The 23,999-nt window shown below is 45.7% G+C and overlaps 1 protein-coding gene across 1 annotated transcript in view; it reads right to left on the bottom strand.

Annotated features, from left to right (window-relative positions):
* Positions 1-23,999, bottom strand: part of Alk (ALK receptor tyrosine kinase) — a 747,750-nt gene that overhangs the window by 483,433 nt on the left and 240,318 nt on the right. The window contains exon 3 of the mRNA XM_045149222.1: positions 21,291-21,455. Coding sequence (XP_045005157.1) covers positions 21,291-21,455 — 165 coding nt within the window. The remainder of the gene's footprint in view (positions 1-21,290; positions 21,456-23,999) is intronic.

The following is a 23,999-nucleotide window of genomic DNA, read 5'->3' as shown; positions in this document are numbered from 1 at the left end:
CTCACCGCCTCTCCCCACCTATTCCCTGCCCCCACAGTCAGCAGAGGCAGCACAGTGGTGGGTGCCAGCAGCATGGCATCATGTTCTAGAGACATCCTTCGCTGTGTCCTCACAGTACTCAGCACTGATCTGATTACTGTCGTTTTCCAGGTCAACTCCGCACACTCAGAACTTGTTCAAGACTGCTCACCAGCCTCTGCCCCACAGCTAGGGTGCCTTGCTCTTTCCTCATCCTATACAAAAGTCCCTCCCATCCTTTAAGATCCTCATCAAATGTCATCTCTTTGAAGCCTCAGAAAACCCCTGACTCTCCTAAGCTTCTTTCCTCTCATTTAATGTTTGAGCCTTCTCTGTTTTTTTTCCACAGAATGTCATTTAAATATGACTATCATGGCCACTGCCAGCCTGAGGTATCTATTACACCAAAACCACAAACTGTCTCCTAGTTTATATGTCTATGACATCCTTGATGTATACCAGGGCCACAGTAGATAGTAAATAGCTGATCATAACATTAAATTCTGGAATCTAAGATGCTGGAAGGCTCCCAGGTATTGAAGTTGTAAGAGGGGCTTTTGTAGGATAAGGGCATGGTGATAAGAGGAAGGTTTTGGCTCAGGCCATTATCTCAACTTCATTGCTCAGAGCTAGAGTTGAAGTTAATTCTGAGTCATTAGATATTGTCTGCACAGCAGGGCTTCTCCTTGGATCCAGAGTGAGGTTACCCCTGGGATGGGAGACTCCACAGTCTTGCTAGCTTTCCAAGAACCTTTTTTCATTAAAGCACACAGATAAGACATACTGTGAATTTCACTCATGTAAGAGCAAACTCCTTTTCCTCTTCAGAAGTAACGAAATAATTAAGTAGAAGCGACCCCTGACCTGAGACTTTCTGCCCCCCACCCCCTACCCTCCTGCCTCGCTGTGGCTCATTCCCTTCCGCAATCCTGCTGCCACGCGAAGTTCATGCAACAGTGCTCATCTCTGGGCCATTTTCAATTAATTTCCTGAGTAAAATTTCATGAGACACTATCAAACCTTTTGCTAAAATCAAGATATATTACATCTACTCTATTCCCTTAGTCTACTAATCAAAAAAGCAATCAACTTTGTCTGGCATGATTTGTTCTTTTAAAACCCATAATGCTTATTGCTCATAATTCCATTATCCTAGATAGTATTTTTTTCCTCTTAATATTTGTTCCACTATATTAGCAGGGATTGAATTACTAGATAGTTTCAAGGATCCCTTTTTCTTCCCCTCACTGCTTTGCAAATTTGCTACCTAATTGGAAACTATCAACGGAATGGTATTTCCTCATTCTGCTGAATTGCAGAAGACTAAGGAAGAGGCTTCCAGGTTGCTTGGCAATGCCTGTTTCTCCCCAAGGTTTTGATGACCTTTCTGAACCATTTCAGACCACAGTTCAGCATTCAGCATCCCCGCTAGGGAGATGTCGAGACCTACTTGGACAACTGCACCAGTGATTCTTGGCCTTATGCTCAGGAAGAACTCTTGACTTCTTGTCTAGATCCACTCTGGAAAAAAGACAATGTTGTAGGGGAGGTACAAATCTAAATTCAACTGATCAGCATACTGGTTTTGTAACTTTGAGCAGGTTACCTTATTTGTTTTAATGGTCAGTAAATAATATTTGTAATAAAATATTTTAAATGTTATATTTATATTTTCTTTGGTTTTTCATTACAAAAGAAAAAGGTGAAAAATTCTAATAATCGAAAAAAGTATATTTCCCTCCAGGCTTTCTAACCCAAATTCCACTCTCCAGAACTAAGTGGCAAATAGTTTGACATATACTCCCAGGATATTTTCTAAACCTAAGTTACATAGATAAACCGAAATGAGGCCATAACATGCATAATCCTTTGCAATTTACATTTTCATTATTTTTCCAGTATTTGGGAAAAGGAAGGAAACTAGAGGAAGGGGAAAGGAAAGACAGAAGGGGGAAGTTGGGAGGAGTAAAGATGGTCAAAATCATGATAAACTAATATAAAAATGTCACAACAAAATCATTTTGTATAATGAATACGTTTAAATAATTTTAGTTATATATTTTTTGCAACATGCATTAGTTTTATCATTGAATTTGCCATAGATAAATCCTAGTTACTTTGCTCAGTGCCCTGTTGACAGGTATATAGAGTTTCTGAATTTCGGGTACAGTTGACAGTGAACCCCAAGTGTTTAAGCAGTGACTGTTGAGGAAAGGAGAATGAGAATCATAAGGCCACTAGAGTTGCCCGCCGAGGCAGGACGCTTTGCAGGTTTCCTTGTCTCCACCGTCCCTTATCAGCAGAGCCTGGTGGAGACAGGGACACCGGGAAGTCCATCTCTGGCCACGCTGCAGGGTAGGATGGCCCAGGCAAGCAAGCATCCTGCACTTACGCAGGCGAGGACCTCCTTGGACACCCTATCAGACCTCCCTCCTTGGCCACGTCCAGCTACAGCTGCCTCACGCTGCCACTTCTGGCCCTTTGTCGCCTCAGGCCAGTTCTCTCCCTGCTGCGCGGCTCCGTTTGCTTGGTGTGCACAACACTGGCGGCAATTCTGAGTATGCTCAGCTCTGCCACTGACTGATTATTTACTATGCTGCACCAAATGGGCTTCCACCTGTTATCTTCATTCTGATTAAATCCTTGTGAGGTAAGGGGTTTAAATCTTGTTTTAAAATTGGAGTTGTTGCCTTATTAATGAATGATCAGAGTTATTTATATTTTACATACAATGCCTCTGTATATCTGCAAATATTTTTCCCAGTTATTTTCACATTGTTGGTGGTGTCTTTAATTTTGATTTTTGTTGAAATATAGGTTTCCTTTTTTTTAATAACCCAGATTTTACTGTTCTATCTAATAACTTTTTTTCCAACTCAAAGCCACAAATAATTTTCTTGCTAGAACCTTTATAGTTTTTACTTTTACATTTAGGTATATGATCCATTTTAAATTTTGTATATGGTTTGAGGCAATGTTTAAATTTATTTTTGGTATTAGAATTTCTAACAGCACAGCACCATCACTTCAAAAGCCTTGTATTTCCCACACTGAATTACTTAGGCATTTTTATTAAAATCTATTGGTCATAATCTAGGATTTTTTTCTGACTCCCAGTTCTGTTCCATTGACACATATTTCTCTCCTTGACCATCATCTACATTTGTTTTACAATACATTTTGAAATTAGGGAGCATAATTAATTCCTCAACATTAAAAAATATTTTATTTTTGAGAGAGAGACAGAGAGAGGGAAAGAGATGGAAGAGGGAGAGAGAATGAGCACACCAGGGACTTTCAGCCTCTGTGAACAAACTCCAGACAAACGCGCCCCCTTGTGTGCATATGTGACATTGCATACTTGCATCCCTTTTGCATCTAGCAAAATATGTGGGACCTGGAGACTCGAACAAGTGCTCTTAGGCTTTGTAGGCAAGTGCCTTAAATGCTAAGCCATCTCTCCAGCCATTCCTCAACATTTTAATGCTGTGCCTCCTGGAGGTCTTTCACAGTTCCATATGTATTTTAGACTAAGGAAGAAGTGCTAGAGTTTTGACAGGGATCCCACTGGACATGTAGACCAATTGGAAGCGAAGAGCCATTTTGAAACTACTGAATTTTCCAGTTTTTGAAAATGCAATGTTTCCCTTTTGATCTAGATGATTATCTTTAATTTTTCAGCTACAATCTATAGTTTTCAGTGTAAAAGGCTTGTGGCTATTTTTTAAATTTTATCCCATATATTTCCTTGTTTTTTTTAAAAAATTAAACACTTTTATTTATTTGCAAACAGAGCCAGAGAAAAAGAAAGACAGAGAAAGAGAGAGAGAGAGAGAGAATGGGCATGCCAGGGCCTCTAGCCACTGCAAATAAACTTCAGACACATGCACCATCATGTGCATCTGACCTACATGGATACTGGGGAATCAAACCTGGGTCCTTAGGATTCACAGCCCATTGGCCTAACCACTAAGCAAACACTGCAGCCCACTTTCTTCTGTTTTGATTATCTTGCCAATGGAATTGTTTCCTTAATTTACTTTGGAAATTGTTAACTGCCAGAACATACATTTAAAGAAAATGTTTTTTGATGTTCATTTTGTATCTGTGACCTTACTAAGTCCATCCATTTAGTCTATTAGTAAATTTTTTGAAGACTTTCTATATACAATCATGCTACTTGCCAATAAAAAAATTTATTATAGCCTTTTGAGTCTGTATGACTTTCATTTCTCTATCCATTCTTTTCTTTTCTTTTCCTTAATTGAACTAGGCAGGTTTGATGTTGAGTAGCAGTAATGAAAACAAAAGGATTTTCTGACTTTATTATAATTTTGAGACAAGGCTTATTTTAGAATTTTATTATGAAGTATGTTACCAAGTAGGGACTTTTCATAGATGCCCTTTTCACGTTAAGGAAGTCTCCTTCTTTTTCTAGTTTATGAAGATATTTTACCCTTCATGGGGTTGAATTATCAAATATTTTTTCTTTGGAGATAAGCATATGACTTACTCTATACATCCTATTAACACAGCATAGCGACTGATTTGTAGATATTAGACCAACCTTACCATCTGGAAGGGTACTGGTGGTGGTGCAGCATCCTTTTCAGAGTCTCTGTTGCCCAGTATTTGCATCTATGTTCATGAGACATGGGGGCTGCAGAGTCTCTGTTCCCTAGTATTTCACCCATGTTCACGAGACATGGGGACTGATGGATTGAGCTCGCTGTGATATCTCCTTTCTCACTTTGGAATAGAATAAATTGAAAATGTTTATCCAACAATTTCTAGAAGAATATGTTAAGAATGGCTAATGCTTCTTTCTTTATTTTATGGAACATACCACTTTAAACATCCACATCTGAACCTTTCCTGGGAGAGATTTTAATAACTAATGCAAGTTCTTTTTATAGGTCTATTCAGACACTTCTATTTCTTCTTGAATTGGTTCTGATAATTTGCATCTACAAATTTTTCCATTTCGTCTCGGTTGTCAAATTTAGGGCTAATAAGTGATGTTTTCCTTTTCTCTACTGGCTTGGTAATTTCTTTTTTTTTTTTTTTCTCTTTTCTTTGGTTAGTCCAGAAAGTTTATCAATTTCTTTTTCTCCTCTAAGAACCAACTTTCAGTTGCATTGATTTTTCACTGTCACTTGTCCTTGTGGTTAAGTCACGACTTGTGGTGAAAATGAGATATATTAGGTAATATATTGTAGCAACGTCAGCTTCGGGTTTCCCCCATGAAGATTACTGGGGGATTTCTTGTGACTGCTGTGTTATTTGCACCATGGTGCCTCAGGGACTCCGATGAGCAACATCTGCCATAGCTGTCTTCTGCCTGGGCAGTGCTGCCAGTGGGCCCTCTCTCGGATTCCTGTCCTGTGTCTGCTTGATGGTACTTTGTTTCTTCTATTCATGTGTAGGTCTCTGTGTGCATAGATGCGTGCATGTGGGTGACACATGCTGGCCACAGCACACACGTGGGGGCCAAAGGACAACTGTGGGGTGTTTCTTCTATCCTTCCAACCACTTGAGATAGCACCTTTCCTACTGCTGTCTGCAAGCTGTGGGTTCTCTGGCTCTCCCCCCACCCCCCCCCCAGTGCTGGCATCATGTTGAGGTCATAGACACGGGTGCCCACTTTGTGTCCGGCTTTATGTGAGCCCTGAGGAAGGAGGAAGTCGGGTGTGCAGGCTTGTAAACAAGTATCTTTCATCGCTGACTCATCTCCCCAGGCAGTGATTGCTTTATTTTATGGCTTGCATTGCATAGCTTGTCTGTGTGTCATTTAGTGGTCTACAGATATTGAGGTAGAGGCTATGGTTAAACACCTGACTCACTGAGACTTCCGTAACGTGTCACGCATCTATGTGTAGGCAAGGGAATGCCTTCAGTATTGGGTGTTATGTCCCTCCATGTCTCCTCTGTGCGGCACGTAGCCTTAGAATTGGCTGAGTTGCGCTCTGGTTGGCTTGGACCCTGTCCCGCCTCCACTGGGAGTACACGTGGCTTCCAGAATACTTATGCCTGCCTTATCCCTGACCAAGACCCAAGGCTGGTGGAGCACTTCTTCCCTCCCCTGCCCTCCAACCCTGCTGCAGTTACCTTCTTGTTGCTGGCACAAAGCACCTGGTCAAAAGCAGCTTCTGGGAGGAAAGGGTTTCTTTTGGCTTACAGACTCGAGGGGAAGCTCCATGATGGCAGGGAGAGGGATGGCATGAGCAGAGGCTGGACATCAGCTCTGCCACAGCACTCGGAACACCACAGCATGACAGGGAGCCAAACACCGATGAGGCAGAAGCTAGCTATGACACCAGTAACTCCATCGCCAACAACATGTCTCCTCCAGGAGGCTCCGTTCCCCAAATGCCATCAGCTGGAGACCTAGCATTCTGAACACGTGAGTTCATGACGGACATCTGGCTGAATCCGTCACATAGCCCTGCCCTCAGCGCCTTCACCTCCAGCACGGCTGAGCTTGGACACTGCCCACACCACTTCCAGCCACTTAATGAGCCTGTCAACGCACATCTTTTGGCTGTGGCAGAGATCCTGCTGGTCCTCCCTGCCTACTCTGCCCTGGCAGACCCTCCGTGAGATGGGTGACGAAAGAAGTGCCAGGACAGTGCCCTAGACTCCCAATACTCTTCCTTGAAGGCCAACATTTTTAAGTATAAGTGTTTCTGAGGTTCTTTTATGTTGGACAAAGTTGCTTTTTTTTTTTAAAATAAGTCAGGTTTTATTGTGGCTCACAGTTTGGGGGATGCAGCTTGTCATGGAGAGGTGACGTGGTGGCAGGAGTGTGCTGTGCCCAGTGTCTGTGTGTCCACCGTCAGGAAGGAGCGAGCGAGGAATGCTGGGGCTCAGCTGGCTTCCACCCTCCTCCCTTTCCATTTGGTCCAGGACCTCACTGTCACTCACATTCACGATGGGTCTTCACTCCTCAGACCTCTCTGAAAACACCCACCGAGATGTCTCCTAGCTGATGCCAAATCCGGCCGGGTTGACTATGAAACCATCACAGTGAGACCCAGCAGTTGGGTTCAAACCTCCCCGGTGACATCACTGTGCTCATCAGCGTCTCGCCCAGCCCACTTTGTTTCCCTGTATTCCACCTTCCTCCTGCTCACACTGGTGTTGCTTCGACCAGAGATCTGATTGCAGACAATCACATACCATCTTGACTATTGACACGGACAACTTTAAAGGGTGATATAAAACATCAAAATATTTTATAATGCCCAGTGAGTTGTTTCAGGTGTAACAAAGGATGATAGTGATGAACTGGACAGATGAGGGCACAAAGAACTCAAGTGACTCATCTTAATCAGGAGGGTCAGGTTCTTCCTTTTAAAAAAAATTAATGAGAGAGAGAGAGAGAGAGAGAGACCTGGAGCACCAGGGCCTCCAGCCACTGCAGTCGAGCTCCAGACATGCGCGCCACCTTGTGCGCATGTGCCGCCTTGACGCTTGCGTCACTTGTTCATCTGGCTTACACAGGACCTGGAGAGTCGACTGTGGGTCCTCAGCCTTCGCAGGACAGCCCCTGGATCACTAAGCCATCTCTCCAGCCCAGGAGGGCTGGATTCTTCCTTGGGATGGGGGCCACAGCATAGCACCAAATTGTTGTTTCTATCAAACTTGTTCAGATTTTGGGACAATCTCCCAGTATCTTCATATGAGCATGGCTGGAAGCCCTATCTTACCTTAATTCTTCCAGCATCACTTCCCAGTCTCAAACACAGACACTCATGTTTATGAACCTATTCCACATGGAATTTTGTGAAACTCAAGGCAATGTATGAAAAGGACTTGACGTAGAGCAATTTTTGAGAAATAGAAACATGGTCACTGCACACAGCTGCGTGCTTTGTGCCCTACACAAACGTGTTGCGTGAAAGGCAAACGGATCTGTCTGCTCATGCTCTGTGAAGCCGTGAAGTTTGGGGCTGGGCAGATGGGGTTCCTCATCCCGATCCCTATGCCTGGAGGCCTCCATCCAGGAGAGGGATCTTTCCCTAATTTCTTCAGATGGAGAAAGCAAAGTTTTGTTTCTAATCCATGAAGCAGTGCCTCGCACCCGAGTTGTGTGCCTGAACTTTGGCCTCCGTTGACTTAACTCTCTTCAACGCTCCTTGATTTTCCTGGTACAGGCTAAGTCATTTACCTAACGTTGACCTAGCGGAGTCACACACGTGTTTTATATGAATTCCAGGTTCGTGCAGGGACAGAAGAAGGGGAAGGCAGTGCAGAGCTAAGAGTGACGCACTCGTATGAGAATGAACGACCTCTCGTCAGCACATTGGCACTCGCCCGCATTCTGCAAGTGCTAGCGAGTCTCATAGTCGAGTTCAATCACACCGTCCTGGTTTTCTTTAACAACTCATATTTAAAGATGCCCAGTAGAGTCTACTCTGTGGGGAGCACTTGACATGGAAGGGTAGCAGGAATGACTCCGAGATCTCCTACCGTGGACTCCCTGAACACACTAGAATGGAAACTTAAGGGGATAAATAAATCACGCTAGTAAAAGGAAAAAACTGCTAGGAAAGAATTATCTAAGGAGTGATATTTTAATAGCAAAATAATCTAGGTAGCTCAATCAGTACTGGAAATGTGGGGAATCACCAGGTGCTGTTGTTACAGACGTCAACTTGCTGTCTGACTAGTGCAGTATAATGGGACCATATAACCAGAAGACGACTCCATCACAGGCACCGTGCAATAATTCCTTATTCGCAGCAGAATATTTCAATTACTTCTTCCATTGCCTCCAGGCATAGAGATTGCTGACCACAGCAGAGAGGAGAAAGTTGCCCAAAAGAACGCAAGGGCAGGTCAGCGTACTCGAGAGCTGAGAGATGGAGAGCTATCCACTAGGTATACACTAGTTTCATTAACAAGTGAACCTAGCATCTAGCACACTTCCAAATAATAACAGCCAATAAAGATCAATTAGGAAAGACCTGACACTCCATAAACGCAGTTTGATTAGGCATGACCATCAGTCAGTACTAAGAGCCCTAAAGCAAGAAGCAGAAAGAAGCAAAATGCTTTAGATAAGGATAAACTGGGACACAGCCTTACCTTGGTGTTCGGTTGAGGATTCTCACCAGCGGCACAGTGCAAAGGGCTGCGCTCTGCCACGAACGCCTGTGCATTCTCTACAAGCCGCCACAGGCCCCCCTGCAAGTATGCACTCACGGTTACCATCGTGGGTGCTGGAGAATGCTTTGTTATGTCAGTAAAGTCCTAGATAGTGTTGCCCATGGATACCATAACTGAATGAACCTCCTCCTCTGAGCGGTCAGGATTCTAAAACCTGGTGCTTCAAGCTGCCATGGAAGGAAAGACTCTTATCTGGCCGCACCATGTGTCATTCTACTGTCCCACTTCCTGTGCGCAGAATGGTCTCTTGCGCCTTATTTTGATTGACTTTTATATCAAGTCAGGAAAGAGAGCCAAAGTGATAAAGATGACCCCCAGATCTCTCTTCAACAAACATTGAACCAGTCTTTCTCCATCTTGAAAGGGTAAAGATTATCTTTCCAGTAGAATTATTCCATCGTCATCCCTATTCAAGAGGATTTTATTTCATTCTTTTTTTCCCCTAAGGTCTTGGCTTTCTTTCACATCTCTGGAGGCATAAATTCGGAGTGGTTCATGGCTTTTCTTAAAGAGACCATATTTCTTTAGGATGTGTCTTATCTGGACCATTTGACATATAGAAATCAGTGAGGCTAAAAAATCCAGATAGCATTAATAAAAGCTTTGTTATAAGAGGAAGTGGAGAAATAAAAAGAGACAGCTCCATATACTTTTATTGATCATTTGATCCCACCCACAAAATCCACCAACTGACCAAGGCTGGCCAACCACACCTTACTCTCAACACGGTATTCCTTCAATTTCTGGAAGGACAAGTGGCCTGTGATGAGCCTCGCTGATCCCAGTGACCTCACTACTTTCCCACAGTGACTGAACAACCTGGAGGAGGTTGGATGGCGCCACCATGGCTACCCTTCTACATGTTGGTCTTGGCAAAGACGTTCTGAATATAACCCCAATTGCTCAGGCAATAAAACCACAGATTAATCACTGGGACCTCATGAAATTACAAAGATTTTGCACTGCAAAGGACACAGTGAAAAAAGCAAAGAGGCAACCTACAGAATGGGAAAAAAATCTTTGCCAGGTCTATATCTGATAAAGGATTAATATCTAGGATACACAAAGAACTCAAAAGTTAAATAATAAGGAATCAAACAAGCCAGTCAAAAATGGGCTATGGAGCTAAATAGAGCATTCTCAAAGGAAGAAATACGAATGGCATATAAGCATCTAAAAAAATGTTCTACATCACTAGTCATCAGGGAAATGCAGATTAAAACTACATTGAGATTCCATCTCACTCCTGTCAGATTGGACACCATCATGAAAACAAATGATCATAAATGTTGGCGGGGATGTGGAAAAAGAGGAAGCCTTCTACACTGCTGGTGGGAATATAATCTGGTCCAGCCATTGTGGAAATCAGTGTGGAGGTTCCTAAAACAGCTAAAGATTGATCTACCATATGACCCAGCTATAGCACTCCTAGGCATATATCCGAAGGAATCATCTCATTTCCTTAGAAGTACATGCTCAACCATGTTTATTGCTGCTCAATTTATAATAGCTGGGAAATGGAACCAGCCTAGATGTCCCTCAACTGATGAGTGGATAATGAAGATGTGGCACATTTACACAATGGAGTTCTACTCAGCGGTAAAGAAAAATGAAGTTATGAAATTTGCAGAAAATGGATGGACCTGGAAAGGATTATACTATGAAGTAACCCAGGCCCAGAAAGCCAAGCACCACATGTTCTCTCTCATATGTGGATCCTAGCTACAGATGATTGGGCTTCTGTGTGAGAAGGAAAATACTTAGTAGCAGAGGCCAGTAAGTTAAAAAGGAGACATAAAGGGAAGAGAAAGGAAGGGAGGAGGGTACTTAATAGGTTGATATTGTATATATATAAGTACAATGATTGAGATGGGGAGGTAATATGATAAAGAATGGAATATAAAGGGGAAAGTGTGGGGGGGAGGGAATGAATTACCATGGGATTTTTTTTTATAATCATGGAAAATGCTAATAAAATTTTTTTAAATTAAAAAAATAAAATATTTTAAAAAGATGCAAGTGGTCATGGTTCCTAAGACCCCTCTGAGAACACTGCACTGGCCAGACACCACATGGACATAATTTGGCTGCTACGTAGAACCAAGAAAGAGAGCATTCAGCACGACTGACATGTGGGTAATGGATGTACTACCAGACATATAATGAGGGTGCGTCTTCTGTGAGCTTAAAACTGCAATTAAAGTGGGGTATGGCTCAGTGGTACAGCACTTACCTAATATATCTCAGGCTCTGGGTTCTATACTCAGACAGACAGACAGACAGACAGACAGACACACACACACACACACACACACACACACACACAAAAGCAATCAAATCAAATACACAGACAAAGCCCCACAACCCTCCTGCTAAAGGTCTGATCATCATCTCCCAGTTTCAGAGGTTTAAGTTACTGACTTATCTCGTTTTCCAGCTGCAGGTCAAGAAGTGCTTGATGAATGTATGTCTTATACTTGACTTTGGGTTAATCTCTTGGGATGTTGAGATGAATGAGAGAGACCCAGTTTCCTGTCTTTGATGCTTACCGTTTAGCCTCAGTTTACCTAAAGTGAGCTCCACTGGCAGTGCTTGTCTTTGCTGTGAAAACCTAAGGTGTTTATCAACAGAAACGCACCTTGCAGCTCCTGTCAGTTCTATTTGGGATAGAACACAGCACTAGCTCCTAAGGCTAATTAGCAACTCACCCCCTGACGGTGTGCTGTGTGTGTGTGTGTGTGTGTGTGTGTGTGTGTGTGTGTGTGTGTGCAGTTTCACTGCCTTATTCAACTACCCCCGATCACGTTCTAGAAGGCTGCCACTTCATTCATTCAGTCCTCTTCCACCAGTGGACTTCATGATTTCTAGCGAGTGCCTTCTTCCAGTCCCTGCAGGAGGCACTTCAGGTCTTCCTCACCCTATGTGAGCTGAATTCCAAGGGGCACCTGTGAAGTTCTGCACCCAGCTCTGCTGCTGCTGGGCACTTCTACCTCTGGTCTACCCACGAGAGGGCTACCCTGTCCCCAGTGGCTCGGGCGGAGGAAGGCCAGGAATCATTTACTAGGACTCCTTCTACAAGAACCAAGTCAGTTTTTCTTCAAAGCCCAGTTTGTCCTGAGTGTGGCCATTTCTAGAATGGAGTCCTTTGTATGCTCTGGCCCTTTGTCACATGAGGTTATGACCTCACAGTCCCGAGGTCAGCAGTCTGCCCTCCAGGCTTGAAGCGCCGGTTCCATCTGAATCAGACTGTGGGGAGAGCCGTGTTCCTTCCTGTCCATCATCCAGTGGCCTGTGGTCCTTTCCACACAGCTCACATCCAACAGCACAGCATCAAGTCTCAGCCTAACCTCTGCTTCCGACTTCGCAGTCCTCCTGCGATCCTGTGATTCCGTCTCCCCGGCCTCCTTCTTCCACTTGCCAGGACTCCTGTGAAGCCACTTGGACCACCTAGTGAATCTCAGTTAATCACATGCACAGAGCCTGTTTTGCCACATAAGGTCATGTAACCATATCTGGGGATCTGAGCATGGTGTGTGTATGCATGCATGTGTGTGTGTGCATGTGTGTGTGTGTGTGCATGCGTGTGTGTGTGTGCATGCATGTGTGTGTGTGCGTGCGTGTATGTGTGTGCGTGCGTGTATGTGTGTGCGTGCGTGTGTGTGTGTGTGTGTGTGCATATCCCAGCACTTCAGTCTTCAGCACCATGTTGCCACCAGGTTCCTTAGTCACAAGCAGCTCACCTGAGTGGATGAGCAGCTAGCGTGGAATTCCCCGTTCATCCCTCCAGGATGCTACCTAGGTCTCTAGAAGAAATACCCCCTGCCAGGGTCCAAAGCACATCCTGAGGCACAAAGTGCTCAGATTCTAAAAACTGTGGTCAGAATGTAGGGAGCGGTGTCTGCTCCCAGCTGGTAAGATTTCTGCGTCTCTTGGAGTTTATGCCAGGTATTTGGCCATCATTTTCACTGGACATGCCTCACCCTTCTCTTGAAGCATAAAATGCCTGATTGACCATCCAATCTAATCCTTCCACATTGCAGATGAAGAATCTAAGACTCGAACTGAAGCAATGTTTCTAAAGACAGAGACCTGGGACCAGAGTCCAAGCCTCTTCTTCCTCCAGCTCCTTCCCTTCCTTCCTTGCCCTGCGTCTACCTCACTGACATGGCTTGAGTGGGAAATGTACCCTGTAGGCTTGTGTGTTTAAGCGCTTTTCTCTCAGCTAGTGGTACTACTTGAAGAAGCTATGGAACTTTTAAGAGGTAGGCCCTAGCTGGGGATGTGGATCACTGGGGAAGATGGATAGTTCTTAGAAGTTATAGACCAACCTTGCTTCTGGTCTCTCTCTCTCCTCTCCCTCCATCCACCAAGATGTTAGCTATGCCACCAGCTGCATGGACAGGAGCTAGCCCTGCCACTACGCCTTGCCCACCATGAAACTGTGAGCCACAATGAGCCCTTGTTCCCTTTAGCTGCTTCTTGTTGGGTATGCTATCACAACAAAGAGGAAAGCAGAGCTGACTTGCAAAGCCTGATGGCCTGGGTTTGATGCCCCAGTACCCATGGAAAACCAGATGTACAAAGTATCACATGTGTCTGGAGTTTGTTTGCAGTGGCAAGAGGCCCTGGCATGCCTATACTCACTTTCTCCATATCTGCCTCTTTCTCTCTGTCGCTAAAATAGATAGATAATAGATAGATAGATAGATAGATAGATAGATAGATAGATAGATAGTTGATAGATAGATGGATAAATGATAGGTAGATTGGTAGGTAATGATAGTATGAGCTATGGAAAAAATACCCTGGAAGATGCCAGGGGAGTGTGAAATCCCTCACCAGGACCCCCACTTGCGAAGCATGTGGGCACAGAGGCCTTCTCTGAGGCTCAGGCCTGCTGGGTTGGTACCAGAACCACAGTAGGACTAATCACAAATCACAGCATGCTGGTGTGACTGCTCAAGTGTCTGGACCTAAAGCCCAAAGACCTCATTGCTCAGAAGATGAGGGACACATTTCTGCAAATAGAACCAGACAACTAATGTGGCCTTTCATGGTGAGTTCAGGAAGACAGACAGATACAAGGCTGCACATGTGCGGAGTGACGCTAGTGTGATTGGCATCACGCTCACATGAAAGCACAGCCACGCCGAGCCCTTCCAGGAAGTGTGCAGGGGCCGAGGGTAAGGCGAAGGAAGCTCCGTGTCTCCACCACTCCTGCTTACACGCTGCACTGGCTTTCTGGATATTTGCTCACTTTCTTTTATAATCACCCTTCAAAGACTCCTTAAAGAGCTAACCAAGGCACAGAGGTGCCAGGATCAGGGTGAGATGCCACAGAGAACCGAGAAGTCTGATTCTATCTGTATAGGACAGTGGTCTCCAGAGTTTGGCCACAACTCTATTTCTTTTCATCTCAAAAAGAAAGAAATTAAGCCTGGCTCATAATATTGTACAACTATATGCATAAAGTCAATGAATGTATAATTAGCACATGTTCAAAAACATTGTATTGCCTGCAGTATAGTGAAGCTTGGAGTCTCTGCCTTCAAATAGAAACACCAGGAAACTACCGAGGCAGCCTGGGAAGCAGCCTGAACGAGCTGCAGCCTGGGAGGGCTTGGCCGGGGGAGTCCCTGTTCTGATTGCCGGCTTGAAATAAGTGAAAAGAGAGGGCTGTCATTCTGCCCGGATGTCCTGTCCTGTCCTGTCTTGTCCTGTCCTGTCCTCTCCTCTCCTCTCCCCTTCCCTTCCCTTGCCTTCCCTCCTCTCCTCTCCTCTCCTCTTCTCTCTCTTCCCTTCCCTTCTCTTCTCTCTTCTCTTCTCTTCTCTCTCTCCTCTCCTCCCTCTCCTCTCCTCTCCTCTCCTCTCCTCTCCTCTGCTCTCCTCTCCTCCCTCTCCTTTCCTCTTCCTCCCTACACCTGTTCTTCACATTACAACTGTCTTCTGTTCCAGGTGGCTTGTCATTCCTGACTGCTTGAACACTTTCAACATCCTTCAAAACCCAGAGGTCTTTACTAAAGGCCACTCATAGAACGGAAGTGAAATGTGCAATTTTTGACTTGCACTAGTAGCCAGGTGACCTTGAGGGTAACCCCTAATCCTGTGGTTAGTGGATGCTGGACACGGTCTCACTAGCTCACTCCACCCAGCAGGGCAGGGACGAGGGCTGGGCTGTCAGGCCAAAGCTCGCGGTTCTCAGCCCTGAGCCCCTCCCGTCCTCACCTCACCAGCAGCCTGGCCTCATCCACGAGGTCGTCTCTTCTCCTTCCCTTCCCCAGAACTTGCTCTCCAGGAAGAGTTGCCACCTCACTCACATGCAGGAATCAATGGCCAAAGAGGCTCATTGATGAGGTCCCAGTCAATCAGTAAATGGAGCCCAAGGGCAGAAATGGGTGGCTAATGATGAGCCTCACTGTAAATGAGACGGTGCTGTGCAGACAGACATCCCTCCTGTTATCCATCAATACCCCAAAGGGTCAAGAGCCAGAACAGGAGGATGCGAGCAGCCCAGCCGCCCGGCTGCAGCCTGTAGTGACTGAGCAAGAAGGAAGGCTGGATTCTACTGTGGCAGCAGTTAGAGCTCAGAGGTGGCCGGATTCCTGCTAGGGTGGCATCTGCTTGAGAGGTGTCCAGGGGGTGTGTGTGTGTGTGTGTGTGTCTGTGTTCAGTACTGGGAATGAACCTGTGTGTGTGTGTGTCTGTGTGTCTGTGTTCAGTACTGGGAATGAACCTGTGTGTGTGTGTGTGTGTGTGTGTGTGTGTGTGTGTGTGTGTGTGTGTTCAGTACAAGGAATGAACCTGTGTATGTGTCTGTGTCTGTGTGTGTGTCTGTGTGTCTGTGTTCAGTATTGGGAATGAACCTGTGTGTGTGTGTGTGTGTGTGTGTGTGTGTGTGTGTATGTGTGTGTGTGTGTCTGTGTGTCTGTGTGTCTGTGTTCAGTACTGGGAATGAACCCAGAGTCTTATACAGGCAAGCGTTTTACCACTGAGTCACACCTCAGTAATATTTATTTATGTATTTATTAATGTATTGATAGAAAAGTAAATGGTAGACCCATAGATAGTTAGATAGATAGAGTCTCATTATTTAGCCCAGGCTGGCCTCAAACTTGTCTCCCACATAGCTAAGATTACAGGTATGCATCACCACATTCATTTCAGGTTGCTTATAAGACTATTTAAAACCACTGAAGGTAGAAAAAGGAACTGGAGGAATAGGAAGAACTGCTCACATCAACCTGAGCTATTCTGACTCTACCTCCATGGAGATCCTAAAGGCCTCAGAACTCGGCCCACAGGGGAGAGGAGGCACACTTCGGGTCCACATGCCAACCCAGATGCAAAGGGAGAAATGTCAAGGTGAGGAAGATTGAATAGTGGCTTTGAAAGTTATGACCAAATCAAAACCCCTGGTACCTATGAAGGTGCCCTTGCCTGGAAATCAGGTTTTTGCAGATGTAATGAAAGATGCTGAGATGAAATCATGCTGGATGTAAGGTGGGCCCTAAATCCAATAGCACATCTCCCTAGATGAGGCAGAGAGAAGAGAACACAGGCAGAGACTGGAATAATGGATGGGTAAGCCAAGGGATGGGCAGGGCTGCCAGCACCAGGAGAGACCTGAACACAGTCTCCTTCAGAAGGGATCAAGCCTGCTGGGGCCTTGATTTCTGACTGTCACCTTCCACAACTGAGAAAAATGCATTTCTGACTTTTTAAGCCCATCTGGTAGTTTATGAATTTGTTGCAGGAACTGTAGTAAACAAACACGTAAGCACACACCAGTGGACAAAAAAAGCCAAAGCGTCCCCAGCTCGTGTGCTGGGAAACTGATCGTGTTTGGAAGCATTCCGAGCCATCCCAGGGTTCGGGCCAATGTGCCTAAATCTTTTGAAAGCTGAGTGATCTTTACGAAAGGCGGGTCTCTTAGTAGCAGTGTCCCACCCGAGCCCTCCATCAAAACAGCACAAAACAAAGCAGAGACTCGGATTCAGATCCCTGGAAAGGAGCTGAGGTTGCGCAGGATGAGGCTGCCCGGCCTCCCAGGGGCCTGAGCCTGCTCCTTTGCCCGGCGGTGAGCAGTGGCAGAGGCAGCCACCAAGAGGGGCAGAGAATGCGTCTTCCATCTTAAGCTAGGGTTCGGGCTGAGACTCGAATCTTGTCTAGCTAGAAGAAGAAAAAAATATTTTTTTCTTGACTACATTCAAAACCATAGGAAGTGGTAGTTTTCAAACATGCCCCTGGCACTTCTTAAAAAGTCACAAAATGCCTCAACCCGATGATTCCTCAAGATTTCATTAATTTATAGTATTGTGCCCCATCAAAATGATCACTTTTTATTATCTTGCTGCCCTGACTTGTATGTCCCTTATTATTCTCAGTTACAGGGACCATAAATTAAAATCATTCAAAATTTATACTCTCAGACTTCATTATCATGATTGCTATTATCTCCCTGCCTTTTCCTGGTCCTTTATCCCTGACAAGAAATATTGCAGCAGAGTCTAAATATCATCCAACCAATAAATGTTCAGTTAAAAAAATTTTAAGCAGCGACTGCAGCACCCTATGCCTCCCATCACTTCCCACCTCCACTGCTCTGTGCGCTCCCAGCCAAAACTGGAGACACTGAGACTTGGGATCAGGGCGTTGGACTGGAGCGCAGGGCCAGACCGGACACGATGCTTTCTGTGTCAGTACCACGCACTGACGGATTGCTCCTGGCCATGCTACTTCCTTTACCTACCCCGTCACCTCTTTTCTTGAAGAGCAAGCCCTCTTAGCCTATCAGCTGGCTGCACCAGGAGCAACCCTCTACAGCGAATAAGGAGTGACATAATGAGGTGCCTTGAGCAGCTGCGAGAGGCCTGTACTTGGAAGTTCTGAGCAGGGCGCGTTGCAGTGGCCAGGAGTCTGTCCCCTTTCTCGAGGACTGCACTAAGCTGCTTGAGCATGGACTCCTCCTCCATTAGGTCCCACAGAAAATAAACGCGAGTTCCTTACAGTGGGGAGGTTCGCTCATGTTTTGTTGGGATGTGCTGCTGGCTGGCTGCAGAGCTTGATAAAGCAGACCGGTACATCCACAGTGGCATTTGCTGTGGTTGTCACACCACTGTCCTCAGGGATGCTACACACCGCCACATGCTAAGAATGACAACTTCTCAAAGAGATTGAAGTTGACAGCATGCACTTAAAAAATGGATATTCCCATCTGGGCTGACTCATCTAATGGGTGAGGTTTTGTATTCCGTACATGCACTGACCCTGGGGATAAAACGTAAACGCATCCCTGCTTCCTCGCTGAGGAGCCCGGGGAAGTGGACATTCAGATTTACTTCTCCCTCCTCCTCGTTTGTTTTCTCATGGCACACAGCGTAACACACACGGGCCAGAGGTCACAGAGAGAAGATGGAGAGGAGAGGCAGACGGAGGCCAGAGGTCACAAGAGAGCAGATGGGGGAGGAGAAGTAGGTCAGAGGGTGGCAGTGCCTGTTGGCAGTAGCAAGAAAATTTAAAGGTGCCAACTGTGAAACCCCTAACATCTGACTCCTTAAAGTCGGTGGAGTTGGAAAAGAACACAAAGGTCCCTTGTGCCTCTCAGGATTTCCTGAATTGTGACCACGACTGTGATTCTAAAATGTTAATATTTTTAAACATTTATAATGATCAAAAAACAGTTGGCTTTGGAGGTTGGATTTTGGAATCTAGAGACATTCATATTAGTGACTAGGTAACCGCAAATCTAGGAGTTGGTCCACGTCAACAGTTCAACAAGCATAACTATGCCTTCAGATCATCTGAGAAACTTACTGTTTTTTTAGTCTTAGAAATTTATACTGCGTGTCATCCACCAGGTGGAGGAAAATGAAAGCAGCTGACAATACCAATTATTAGTGAGGACAGATAGTTATAGAGTGAAATACTAATAGTTGGAGAGGGCAAATGGGCAAAACCACTTTGAAAAAATAGATTGGCATTACCGAATGAAATAGAAGATGCAGCAGTCATGCCCTCTGGTAATTTCATCTTGGTTATATGCTAGACAGAAGCTATTAGACAGATGTACCACGAGGTGGGCACACGTGCTTACAATGGTGTTATTGGTAGTTTCAAAGACCTGGAGACAACTCAAATGTCTAGTGACAATGGGAGAGAGAAAAGAGAGGAACTGGACTATCGTCACAATATGGATTCAATATACTACCAAACCGATGAACCACAGCTACATGTGTCAAAATGGACAAGTGACAAAATAACAGAATGCTTTTGTTTACATTAACAAGCGGAACACCTAAACAATCCTTTGTGGGGGGGCTGCATACTTAGGTGGTGAGGCCACAGAGAATGGCACATGCGTGATGAACACTCAATGCAGGACACTGGTTACCTTTAGGATGAAGAGTGGTCTGTGGTCGGGGAGTGGAAAGGCGGCTGGAAAGGGGCGAGTGGTGTTCACATCCTCGTGGTAGGGCAAAGACAGGTGTTGGTTTGATTGTCATTGTTAATCTAAGTAGTTGTGGTTTGGACATGTTAGATTTCATAATGAACAATTAATATATGCAAATTTCCCAGTCCCATTCAATGAGTATCTTGGGCTACGGGACTTAGACAGCACCTCCTATAACTTCTCCATAAACTTCTGATGCATTATGGGGCTAGGAGCCAGGCACCTACACACACACCCCACACACCCCACATCAGTACCCAGGTGAAAACAGCTTAAAATATAAGTCAGCCTTAAGCAATCTCAAGATATGTATAAGAACAGAACAGGTCAGCCCGTTAGAATGTGTACAAAGGAATAGCACAGTGCCTCACAGGTTTGGTTGGTGACAGGGTTAAGCCCAGGAACAGCAGTTATGGTTGTACCATTCTCCACCCGATTGCCTGCGCCCTGTCTCTGGTCTCTGGTACACTGCAGTTGTGTGTCCCCAAGGTAACTACTGACGGGGACTTGGCTGCGCAGCAGGTAGTGGCCATGGCTTTTGCTGCAGAGTCAGAAACACGACTGGGAGGATCCGCCTTGCTCAGGCATCTAGACTTGGACAGCAAAGCCAATGAGAGTGCAGGGGGCAGCGCCCGCACTCTGCCAAAGACTGCTGTGGCCCTCCAGTGTGCCCACTGCCCTCTCAGTGAAAAGCCACAAACCCAAGCTGTCAACTAAGGGTCAGCGGGGTTTTCTGAGTTCAGGAAATTGGAAGCCCTCAAGTTTGGCTCGCAGAGAGAGACGTGAAGGCTAGACTAGGGCTTAGTGTTATCACATCGCCCCATAGCAGCTCTGCAGGTGAGCAACACGTCCCACAACTCATTCAGTGCCGCTGGGGAGCATGGTACAAAATAAGCCTGCGGCTTGAAGATTCATGAGTGACTTTGAAACAGACATTTGATCCAGTTCTGTGGTCCTTCTGTTAGGATCAGCAGATTTGGCAAATAAAGAGGCAGGACGCATTCGCATTTCTTGGTACAGTTGGCATAGTTTTTAGTATTAGTCCATTCCAAATATTACCTGAGACACACTTCTATGAATCACTTGTCTTTCTTTAGAAATTCAAGGGTTGGAGAGATGGCTTAACAAGGAAAGCGCTTGCCTACAAAGCCTCACAACCTGGGTTCAAGTCCCCAGTACCCACATAAAGCTCAGATACACAAAGTGGCACATACATCTGGAGTTCACTTCCAGTGGCTAAAGGCCCTGGCATGCCTATTCTCTTTGTCTGTCTTTCATCTCTATATCTCTCCTTGATTGCAAATAAATAAATAAAATAATTTTTAAAAAGAAATTCCAATTTAACTGAGTGTCTTGCATTGTATCACACAACCCTGTTTTATATCCTTTGATACTGTACATGGGAAATTCGGCATGGAAGAGAGGTATATCGTCCTATTTCTACTACCTGGCAAGAGGAAAGGTTGGATTTGTCTTACAGTTACTCACATGCTCCCTCCCTTCCTGGATGCTGTTAAAGCTATAAGCATATATATATATTAAAAATCGAGTTCCAACTCCTGTCTCTCCAAGGCTGAGCAAGGGTGAGAAAACCCCATCATTTCAAAGGAAGTGGGGACCCAAGACACTGTTCAGGGGCCTCTGCCCTTACCTCTGGGCATCTCCTTCGAGCGCTCGGTCTCAGGCCCATCCAGAAAATCCATCTGCGTGGCCTCCTCAGACGACACACGCCGCCAGGACCAGCTCTGGTTCCCGAGGCTGTGCGGTGGGGGGGAGTATTCCAGCTCACAGGGGGCGTCAAAGCTGCATTCGAAGCCTGCAACGACACCAAGGGTGAGGGTGAGGGTGAGGGCTTGGCAAACACGGCCCTGCGTTCCGGGAGGCTGGCCTTCATCGCGCAAAGCCTCAGCCATCCAGGGAGATGACTTTCCAGGTCCGCCAGGGCTGTGGCGCAGCGCTGGTAAAGGAGACCTAAGAGGAGAAGACGTGTCGTTTGCAAACCTAACACTCTGGAGCAGCGGCAGGCTCAGCTTGCTTTGACGTCCTGGTGTGATTTGCCCTGCTTTCGCGTTTTGGTTTTGCATGTTACATGTCGTGTGTCTCTTGTGCTTGTGTGTTGGTGTACGTTTTATATCTCTGTTTTGTGGTAGAGCCTGACTGACCAGTAGTTATTCCTGAATTAAAGTCTCTCTTTCATGTTCACCAGCTGTGTGACTTCTAGCAACCAAAGTCAACCTTGCTGGCTTTTGATTTCTTCCCCTGCTTAACAGAGATGAAAATGCGTTCCTCCCAAGTGTGCCCCACTGGTGCTCAGGAGGAGCTCCAGACAGGCGCTTGCATCCCTGACCACGAAGCCTCGGGTCACAGGAAGCCACAGCCTTGCTTTGCCGCCTACAGCCTTCCCACCACCTCCCACCAGCCAAGGGGGGGGAGACTAGAAGTGGGTCAGGGTAGACTCTCCTGCAGGACTGGGGCTGGCCAGTGGGTGTGGAGCCACAGGCAGGGAAGACAGGGAGGTAAAGGGCATGTTATGTTGTGGGACACTTATGATCTCTCCACGGGCTTCTCTTCGTGCCCCAAGCACTCCATAGGAGTTCTACCTTAAAGGCCTTAATTCTCTGCTTACTCACTGTTACCCCAAGTGGCTAAGATGCTTTGTGCATGGTTTGCTCTCAGAGTTTTCAGATGGGTTAACAGAGAATGGGTCTGGATGTAATGGTTCAGCTTCCTGTTATGGCACCCCTTCCACTTAGCCCCAGGGCAACAAATAGAGCCTCAGTTCAATTCCCCAGGACCCACATAAGCCAGATGTACAAGTGGGCTCTGGTATGCCCATTCTCTCTCTCTCTCTCTTCTCTGTGCTCTATCAAAGAAAGAAGGAAAGAAAGAAAAATATTTTTAAAAGAGAAAGCCTTCTCTCTATCAAATAAATAAATAAAAATAAAATATTTTTTAATAAAAGAGAAAATGTAACATAAAGAACAGAACCTCCATGTGACCTGTACAGTATTGGCTCAACAACATTTGGTCATGGATGGTGGAGGAGGAGGAGAAAAGATATCAATATGGAAGTGGGACTAGCTGGAAAGAAGAGAGGTTCAGTAGAAGGGTTACAAGGATGGAGAGACAAAAGGTCATGGGAGGGACTTATTAAAATACATTGTGGGCATGTATAAAAATGATTGGGTTGGAGAGATGGTTTAGCAGTTAAATTACTTTCCTGCAAAGCCTAAGGACCAGAGTTAGATTGCCCAACACCCAGGTAAAGCCAGATGCACAAGGTGGTGCATACATCTGGCTCTCTCTCTCTCTCTCTTTCTCTCTCTCTCAAATAAATAAATATTTTAAAAATCCCAAGATAAGGAACTAGATTCTAGATCCAATTCTACAACCCACTCCCTGTACATCCCTTGGCAATCTCCATCCACTCTCCGGCCTCAGTGTCTGCATCTCCGATGATCTCTGTCATGACAGTGAAGGTCCACAGTTGTGGCGTCCTCTCAAATCTCTTGAGGAGAGGAGGCCTGGATTTGGCCTCAGGGAAGTCAGCTGCTACAGAAGCCCCACTAAGCTGGGCACACAGCCCTGGAGGACCAGCAGAGTCTGAGAATGGTGGGTCTTTAGGCACTTTGTAATGAGCTGTGGCTTCCAATATAGATGTCACCAAAGGCAGCCTCTAAGAGAATTTCCACATGTGCTGGACGTGCCCTATGGCTCTGTACTGAAGACACAGAACAGACCTGTTGTCAGGAAGACTGGCATTGAACATACTGTGAGGCAAATCAGCCCAGCTGGATGTGCTCATAGACTGGTGATGGCTCATGACTGGCACTGAGTGGCTCAGGGGAGGAGACACTTCTCAGGGCTTCACGGCCAGTTGGAATGCCCTCCTTGCCTGCTGGTGTGTGACTCTGACCAGTGGCATGACCCTGGGTCTTAGGGATTTATACATTTTTCCCTCCTGGTCAATGACAATAATGGCTGATGCTCAAATGTCACTACAAATTCTAACACCCCTCATTGGGCATGTGGTCTAAAGGCTACATGCAGAGCTCCCTGGTACAAGAAAGGACTAAAGAATGGCTACCTGCCACTACTTCCTTCTTACTAACAGCCAAAATCCATACAGTGGAACAGTTTCTCGTGAGATGCAGGATCTGTGTTAAGAGGAGGTTGCGGCTGTGCAAAGCAAGGCTGGAGACAGCATCTCACAGCTCATACAGAGCCACACGGGGGCAGCTCCTCTTTAAAGCCCTGGCCACACTTCTGGTCACCTGGAGAATGGCTGGTCTTAAGAAGGTATCATTGACATTGATTGAAGGTCATTTAGGAAGCTATTGTGATGGTCACTGGGTAACAA

The sequence above is a fragment of the Jaculus jaculus genome, chromosome 5 (genome assembly GCF_020740685.1).
Source record: "Jaculus jaculus isolate mJacJac1 chromosome 5, mJacJac1.mat.Y.cur, whole genome shotgun sequence".
NCBI lineage: Eukaryota > Metazoa > Chordata > Mammalia > Rodentia > Dipodidae > Jaculus > Jaculus jaculus.
This window is presented reverse-complemented; position numbering and strand designations above follow the sequence as displayed.